This window comes from Corythoichthys intestinalis, chromosome 6 (genome assembly GCF_030265065.1).
Source record: "Corythoichthys intestinalis isolate RoL2023-P3 chromosome 6, ASM3026506v1, whole genome shotgun sequence".
Taxonomy (NCBI): domain Eukaryota; kingdom Metazoa; phylum Chordata; class Actinopteri; order Syngnathiformes; family Syngnathidae; genus Corythoichthys; species Corythoichthys intestinalis.
Window position 1 is genome coordinate 25,289,415 of NC_080400.1, and position 9,572 is coordinate 25,298,986.

The window sequence follows — 9,572 nt, forward strand, 5'->3', positions numbered from 1 at the left end:
AAGTATTTTTCCTTGCGCAGCGCATTGTTAGAGGTAGGGTCTAGGGTCCGAATACACAATGTGACTGTTTTCTATGGATTCCTAAAATTTAAAAACAAAAACACAAAGATCAAATTCTTGGCCTTTTATATTTTCTTTTTAATTGATCAATTACAAGATCAATTAAGAATATTTAAGGGCTCTTTGGAAGAAGACACGTAACTGCCAGTTTGCATTTTGGATAGTGCTACGAATGCGTGACTGGACTGACCAATCCGTTTCGACTGGGAAGAGGTGAATGACGTCTGTACGTTCACTCTCCCCTCCCGGTCTAAATGGATTGAACTGGACTGAAGGATAAGGATTCGCAGCCATTCATCTCAGTTTAAAGTGCTTGTGACACGAAAAAGCATGTTTATTTCATAATCCACGCGGTATTTTATGCTCCTGACTGATATGAACCGCTTGGATGTGTGTGGAAGCGATCGCTATATTTATTTAGTTTTTTTAATCCCGCGCCAGGAAAATGAGTGACTTCCGGCTTCGGTCTCGCATTGAGGAGGAGGGCGCTGTGACGTGTACGGTAGAAGACGTCCTCTTCACGCTACAGTGTACTGTTGTGTATGAGGACGAAGGATTCAGCTGATTTTGCGGATTAATACTTTTATTTTTTGCATCACGCCAGCCAAACGGCTGCAGAAAAATCATTCTGTATGCGGGAGAGGCGTATGCGCCTTTTTGGAATTTCAAAAGGTTCCCATTCACCGTGGATATTTACTGTGGGACCATTGGACTTACAAGGAAGTGAGTAAACATCTTGTTTTGTATTATGTCAAATACGAATACAGTGATTACAAAGTAAACACTATAAAATTCCTTTAAATAAAGGACTACTTACGTTTGATCATTGATAGGCATGTAAAAAGCTATCCTCACGCTCATTAGCAGTTAGCTGTTAGCACGTTAGCTACACAACAATTCCAGCCACCCTCCTCCAGGGAATGAACTGTAAATTGCTCTCCACCGGGCGGTTTGCCGATCCGCAAAGAAACTCGACAACCGGGTCGTCATGTCAAATAATCCAGGCTAGTTATGTGTGATTTTCCACTTCGAAGACTTTGAAACATCCCTCGGTTCGGGTTAGCATGTCGGCTAGCTGTCACTCCTTCTGGTCTGTTTACATTCTCCGAAGCCGGGGAAGGGAAATGACATATGTCCGATTTAGGTGTCATAAAATATCGTTCGGCAGGTGTGACAGTAAAGGTAAAGTCGACTGTTTTGACCATTATGGAGTAATTTTGCCATGTCGTCTTGAATAAATGGATTTTTATTATTTTATATTCCATTTAGCACAAGTTATTTGTCATGACCATGCCATTTATTTAGCAATTGGGGAAAGTACTTGGGTAAAAAGAATATCCTGTAAAAATATTGAAGTAAAGAGACAGAAACAATGACATTTTGCCGCTCTCTTCGTCGCGTTTTCCTCATTGTGAATAGTTCCCCCTCGACGGGCTGACTGGTCCTTCTCAAGCCATTTATATAGCTATTGGGGAAAAATACTTGGATAAAAAGAATATCCTGTAAAAATATTGAAGTAAAGAGACAGAAACAATGACATTTTGCCGCTCTCTTCGTCGCGTTTTCCTCATTGTGAATAGTTCCCCCTCGACGGGCTGACTGGTCCTTCTCAAGCCATTTATATAGCTATTGGGGAAAATACTTGGATAAAAAGAATATCCTGTAAAAATATTGGGAGTAGAGAGACTTAAACAATGACATTTTGCAGCTCTCTTCGTCTCGTTTTCCTCGTTCTGAACAATTCCCCCTCAATGGGCTGAATAGTAAAACCGATGAGCCTAGTCTACCGCTGACGTCATCCACCTGTTGGGGACGCTAAAGCCCTATAATTGTAGGCGTGGCTAACCGGCAGATTAAAAGACTAATTTCTCGTCATCTGCGCTTTGCTAAATTGTTGTATATGGTCGAATCGTCTCAAAATATGATTCTAATTCACATAATAATGCCATTTAAGACTTTTTTTCTGGTGTCGTATGCTCTTTAAATGAATTTGATGTCTATGTCAGCAGCGAGCAATGAGTTGATTTTGGGTCACTCTTTAATGTTAGGGAATTTTCAGGTCATTTCCTGTTGATTTTGAGTCACCTACTGCAACTTCTGGGGTATTCCAGGGTCAATACATTTCCTGTTGATTTTTGGGCATTTCTGGGTCACTTCCTGTAAAATTTGGGGCTTTCCCAGGTCACATTTCCTGTTGACATTGGGTCATTTTTTTCCCATTGGGAATAAATGGAGCCATTTAAAATTAAACAGGGATGTCAATTTTTTTGTGGCATCGGTACATTTTTGGCAGATAATATAAAACTTTTGTGCACCTTGATTTCCTGATTTTTTTTTTAATTCCCTAAATTTTGTGAATCAATTAAGAAATGGACGAGATATATTTTGAAATTTCATCAAATTTTGCCATTGAAAATTAATGGAGCTCCTTTTTGTCAAATAATAATTTTTAAAAAAAGCATTTCTGCCACAACCATACACATTAGTGGCGGAATCGAAAAAGCGGATGAGAAAAAAAATACCAATATCCCCTACAACAATTATTTAAGGAATTCTGGACAGCGAGCCATGTTGGCATCCCCTGCAAATTGAGAGGTTTTTAAACAGTCCACTCAGGAGTCAAACCATTGCGTCAAATTATGAATCACATGAGTTTGTCCCACAGTCTTCCTCAGAGCCTTGCAGGCAGTGCAGTAGTATTCAAACCATAAGTCCGGCTCGTGCATTCGAAAGCGTGTCCTCCAACTCAGGTGAAACATCCGCCGAGCTGGCTCCCTCCTGAGCTGCAGCAGGTACCGGGCCAGCTCTTTGACCGAAGGGAAATCATCCACGTGGATGAAGGCCTCCGGCGGCAGAAAGCGCTCATAGTCCTTCCGGGTCGGACCCAGAACCACTGGCACGGCTCCTGCAGACACGGCGTTCCAAAGCTTTTCTGTGATGTACTGGGTATGCTGTGAGTTCTCCAGAGCTAAATAGAAGTAGTAGCGCCTTAAAAGGTTCACCACGTTTTTGGGGCCTTTGGTAATTTTTTTACCGGCTCGGCCAAACACGTCAATCTGGATGTACTTCTTCAACTCATTGTAGAATGCAACACGGGCATACGACTCTACCCAGTTACTCACAACCCACGCTACAAAACCAGGACGAGGAATTCTTGAAGGTTTTGTGAGCGGCTTCCCGTGGCCATGCTTGGGGACCAGGTACCCATGGGGGAGGAAGATGTCCGAATCAGCTCTATAGGTCATGGTGAGATTAAAAAGCCCCTCCATACGCCACAGGTCGTGTGTGTTTGTGGGAGACTCGTAATTGAACCATATCCACTTCTGCCCCGGGGGGCGGCCTGCTTCAGGTGGCAACTCGGAAATTCCTGCTTCGATGAGAAGTTGCCTCACGAGCACGCCGTCTGCGTACGGGTACGCACGCTTGTCGTCCGTCAATACACAGCCGTAGACACCGTAGCGTTCCATACAATCTGGTAGAGGCTTCACCCCGCCGAACGGATAAGTCCAAACCAAGAGCGTCACCGCAGGAAGGGTCGCCCCCGGCTCGATCGTGAAAGGCTCTGGTAAGTGAAGGGCAGAAAGTCCCACGAGGACAAGGAAAGAGACTGCTACTACGCCCGCTATAAGGAAATTACACTCACATTTGGACTTCTTTCCGCATGCGTGGGTCCAACCAGTGAGAAATTCCATATTTGCACTTCAGCTCCGAACACAAATGCACTCTGTACTCTTTATGGGAGCTTTAAACCTTGAAAAACAATCCAGATCACAATGCTCCAGTTGGCACACTGAAACCGCACTGTGGAAGGAGGGTTGAGGACCTGGTCCAACCAATGTGGCATCTGCACTAACCTGCAAAGCAAGCTCTTAAAAAACAAGTACACAACAAACATCTTGTGGATGCTCATTTGAAATCTGCCATCAGTATTTCTTTTTTCTTTTTTTTTTTTGCTGTCTGTGCTTCATTTTCATTTGACGAAAAAAGTCAGTTTTCTCTTTTACAGGTTCTTTTATTTTCTTAATGACTACATGGCATGACAATAGCGATACACGATTCAGGAACAAAAAGCAATAATCACCTATGACAAATACATAGTTAAGGAAAGAATAAGTAAAAGCTGACCGGCCATGTCAAATGTCCCTGAAACCCTCACGCAAGAAGATCTGTCCCGAACCCTCGAGATCATACAGTTGATATTTGTCATTTTCCAGGCGTCAGGCTAGTGCCAGCCCCTTCATAGAAAAAACAAAAACACTAGGATGTTGTCTTGTTCATGACCTTCCAAAATGATATAATAAAGGAACTAAGTACAATGAACAAATATCTGTACACATTCAAACAGGATTTTTTATATTCTTATGAAAGTGAGATTGAAAAGTTTAAAAGTGAGATTTAAAAAATGTTGTTTTTTTTTTTTTTTTTTACAGATTCATCACATATTTTCAACCAAGTAGTACTTTTCAGTCCTTTGCAAAGTTTTATAATGTAAATTTTTCTGACATTATATTTGGATTATGGTAATCATTCATGTACATTGTTATTTCTTTATAGGTTCCGGAAAGGAGCGAAATAATTGTTCAGAGAAACGGAGGTGTGGCACAAAGGCATAATGCAACAATGTTTTAATGACGCTAACAAAAATCAAAGTACTAATAAAAGACAATGGGTCAAAAAAGGGAAAGGCAAACAAAGATTGGCATTAAAACTCACTATAGCCCCTGTCTCACACTTCGAAACACCGGGACTATCGCGGGATTTAACCGTGCAGCAATTTTATATGAAACCAATTTCCCGGGCCCGCTACCCAGCAAACAAAAATACAGACTATCGAGATTGATGAGGTTGAATTTGGCTGCAGTTACGACATCCGGAACGCTCACTCTGGAAAAAGTCCAAGAGGCATCCGAACCAGATGCCTGAGCCACCACAACTGGCTCCACTCAACGCGGAGGAGTAGCGGCTCGACGCCGATTCCCTCCCAGATGACCGAGCTTCTCACCCTATCTCTAAGGGAGAGAGCGGACACCCTGCGGAGGAAACCCATTTCGGCCACTTGTACCCGGGATGTTGTTCTTTTGGTCACGACCCACAGCTTGTGACCATAGGTGAGGGCAGGAACGTAGATCGACCGGTAAATCGAGAACCTGGCCTTTCGGCTCAGCTCCTTCTTCACCACTACGGACCGGTGCAGAGTCCGCATTACTGCAGACGCTGCACCGATCCGCCTGTCGATCTCCCGCTCCCTCCTACCCTCACTCGTGAACAAGACCCCAAGATACTTGAACTCCTCCCTTTGGGGCAGGATCTCATCCCCGACCTGGAGAAGGCACCCTTTTCCGACTGAGGACCATGGTTTCGGATAAGGAGGTGCAGTTCTTCATCCCAACCGCTTCACACTCGGCTGCAAACCGCTCCAGTGAGACGTAGAGGTCACAGCTTGATGAAGCCAACAGCATCACATCATCTGCAAAAAGCAGAGATGCAATGGTGAGGTCACCAAACCGGAACCGCTTAAAGCTTCGGCTGCGCCTAGAAATTCTGTCCATAAAAATTATGAACAGAATTGGTGACAAAGGGCAGCCATGGTGAAGTCCAACCCTCACTGGGACCAAATTCAACTTACTGCCGGCAATGAGGACCCAGATTCTGACACCGGTCGTACAGGGACCGAACAGCCCTTACCAAGGGGCTCGGTACCTCGTAATCCCAGAGCATCCCCCACAGGGCTCTCCGAGGCACACGGTCGAACGCCTTCTCCAGATCCACAAAACAGCGAACTCCCATGCACTCTCGAGGACCCTCCCAAGGGTGTAGAGCTGGTCAACTGTTCCACGGCTGGGACGAAAACCACACTGCTACTCCTGAATCCGAGATTCGACTTCCAGACGGACCCTCCTCTCCAGCACCCCTGATTAGACTTTACCGAGGAGTGTGATCCCTCTATGATTGGAACACACCCTCCGGTCCCCCTTCTTAAAAAGGGGGACCACCACCCTGGTCTGCCAATCCAGAGGCACTGTCCCCGATGTCAACGCGATGTTTTAGAGGCGTGTCAGCCACGACAGCGCCACAACATCCAGAGCATGTAGGAACTCCGGGCGGATTTCATCGACCCCCGCGGCCTTGCCATTGAGGAGCTTTCTAACCACCTCAGTGACTTCAACCCCAGCGATCGGAGCGCCCACCTGCTTCCTCAAAGGAAGCCGTGTCGGTGGAATTAAGGAGGTCTTCGAAGTATTCTCCCCTCTGAGTCACGATGTCCCGAGTCGAGGTCAGCAGTCAAGGTCAGCAGTACCCCATCATCACGAGTACTAGGGAGTTGAAAGTCTGTGTTGCCCAACGACAGCCCCAAAGCATCACTGCTCTAGAGGAGATCTGCATGGAGGAATGGGCCAAAATACCAGCAAAAGTGTGTGAAAGGCTTGTGAAGATTTACAGAAGGTTTGGCCTCCGTTATTGCCAACAAAGGGTACATAACAAAGTATTGAGATGAACTTTTGGTATTGACCAAATACTTATTTTCCACCATGATTTGCAAATAAATTCTTTAAAAATTAAACAATGTGATTTTCGGGTTTTTTCCACATTCTGTCTCTCATGGTTGAGGTTTACCCATGTTGACAATTACAGGCCCCTCTAATACTTTCAAGTGGGAGAACTTGCACAATTAGTGGTTGACTAAATACTTATTTGCCCCACTGTATTTAGCATCTAGTGAATAAAATACAGACATGTAGTCAACAATCACAGGCGTCTTAATGTGTTTAGTTGATTAAATATCAAACCACATCATTTTAACTATAAACAAACTACAGGTATTCCCTGGGTTCGAGAGGTAGGAGGTTAACCAAGTATAGGCTGTGTGGGTGATACCAAAGGAGGAAAGTGCCTGGTCGAGATGATGAGGCGGACTCAGCTACAGAGTTCAGGCACAAACTTTATGAACAAAAACAGTTTCTTCCGCTTGCATGGGAGAATGGGGGGGAAAAATCAAACACAAAGTGCTCCAAATGGAGAAAAAACCCAAGATGACTGTGAAAACTAAGAAACGTGACCGACGTGAGCAACATGAGCGACATGAGTGGGAAAACACTTTGGCACAAGACAAGGGAGATGCAGACTATTTATACACAAGAAGTAATGGGGAACAGACGAAAACGAGGCGATTAGGTGACATAAGGAAGGACACAGAGACGAGGAGGGTGATGCCTATAATACAAAAGAAACCCCACCATGACGTGACAGAAAGTCTGTCTAGAAGGATAGTGTGGCAAATGGTGTCAAAGGCAACTGTAAGGTCAAGGAGAACAAGGATGGAGAGTAAACCACAGTCGGAAGCTACGAGGGCGTCGTTAGTGATTTTAAGTGAAGCTGTTTCAGTGCTATGAAGGGGGCGGAAACCGAATTAAAACTGCTCGTTGATGTTATTGGTTTTTAGGTGGTTATGGAGTTGAGATGCGACAGATTTTTCACGAATTTTGGAGATGAAATGTAAATTGAAGACGGGCAAAGGTTATTGAAATTGATGGGATCCAAGCCAGGTTTCTTCAGTATCGGCAGGGGTTAATTTGTGCCGGAACAAGATCCGCCAATAATAATATATGGACCGGCGATTTCCGTGGCTCGTTCGTCGTCGCTCCTACGTCCGTTTCTTCCTTCAGGGAGGAGGTGTAATGTATAAAAACACAAGAGACGCCTCCGATGGCTGTTGCATGGAGACTTTTATTAACTAAACAAAAAAAAGTGGGGGACAGTCAGAAAGTCAACAACGCGCCCTTGCGCAACTGTCCTTTTCACTCCCTCGCTCTGCCCCTTACGCTCGCCGACTTCTTCTTCTATGCCAAATTGACAATGCCCGTCAACCTGAAACGGGACAGCGGCCCCTTGGGGATGCCGGTAACAATGTTGTTTATAAAATTTTTTACGTCATTTGGAAGAGTCGTAGATTTGTTGATGCATTGAAAAGCTGAACCAACATTGAATTATTTTCAATTTATTTGCTTACATGGGCGGCTGGGCCTGTACAATAAGTACAACTGTGTTATTGGAATAAATTATTATTGAAGTATAATGAATTAACGGATAAATATGTTTGTAAACCACAGACTAAAGACACGAATATAATGGCGTAGTGATACATTTGGTGATGAGGCCCTAGCCGTGTATAAATCATCTAGCCATGTTATATCGTGATTAATACACGGCAACTGACCAATCAGAGAGCTTCCTCAAACCCACCCGTTATTATAATAAATAATAATAATGGGAGATTTGTAGAGCTGGGAATGTTTGGGCACCCAACGATTCGATTACGATTACGATTCAGAGGCTCCGATTCGATTATAAAACGATTATTGATGCACCCCCCTCCTTTTTTTTTTTTTTTTTTTTTTAATGTTTTGTACATTAGTTCCAAAATTGTTCAAAAATCCTCTCAGGCTAAACCAAACTACTATTTCAGTATCAAGTTAACATATAGCAGTAAACAAATATACGAAAATAACAGTAAATAAAAAAACTCCAGTCCCCATTCTGTATCAGCAGCTTTAAACTACATTCAATTCATTTAATGTTGTGAATCAACCGTTAAAGTTGTTAAAATTGCTCCCGTTATTCCATAATTTCCTTTTTGTCTACTTTCGACATGTGAAAGTTTTAAAACTATTCTACAGATAGATTCAAGTCAATATTTTACCGATTTAGGAGTATTTTAGATAAAAAGTTAATTAGGTTCGCTTGGAAGGCTCGCTACAACAGCCTTGCAGGGAAGTGTACTGCTTTAAGATGGCGGCCGTTTACTAATGCCCGCATCTAGCTTTTTGTAGATAAGTTGCTAACGCTACCGAATATATATTGCATCTAGTCCTATATAAATGATATCTACCGTGACATCATGTGGATGTACTTTGTAGCAGCTTTTCGGCAGCAGTCAGGTATGTTGTTGTGTTTTTTTATCTCGTGGCATGAGTTGAGCTAGAGCCGTGAGTTGAGCATTGGCATTACCCGAGGGGCCGGGTAATGAGAAGCATGATGTTTAGCTACTCTCGCTCCGTTCTCCCTCATTGCGTCCCGAAGACCGCGCAGCGCGCTGAGTGTGTTGTACTTCCGCTTTACTTGGCATATTTCAATAATCGGAATTTGGATGTTTGTGAATCGTTCTCAAATCTTCCACGGCCGAATCGCGAATAATCTAAGAATCGGAAATTTTGCACACCTCTAGAGATTTGTGTTATTTATTGTAATCTCTGATTTATTTTAATGTTTTACAAATTGGACCTGTTGAGAAACTATTTGCTGACTATAAGTCCCACCAGTGGTTATGTGGGCAATTGCCCGTGCTGTACAGAGTATAGCCTAAATAATTGTATATTGTTGTCATAACATTTATACCATGGATATTATCTTAAATTGAGACTTGTCAGTCCCACAGCATGGCAAGTGGGCATTTGCGTGTTGTTTTCAGCACCATTTTCTGCGTGCGTTCTGGGACCTGTGCCCATCTCGTCATC

At 43.5% G+C, this 9,572-nt stretch overlaps 1 protein-coding gene across 1 annotated transcript; it reads right to left on the reverse strand.

The window, feature by feature from the left end:
* Positions 1 to 2,612: 2,612 nt before the first annotated feature.
* On the reverse strand, positions 2,613 to 3,757 carry LOC130917786 (alpha-(1,3)-fucosyltransferase 4-like). Its single transcript, XM_057839474.1, has one exon. It carries the CDS (start codon positions 3,750 to 3,752, stop codon positions 2,673 to 2,675), a length of 1,080 nt encoding a protein of 359 aa, XP_057695457.1. The 5' UTR covers positions 3,753 to 3,757; the 3' UTR covers positions 2,613 to 2,672.
* Positions 3,758 to 9,572: the final 5,815 nt, after the last annotated feature.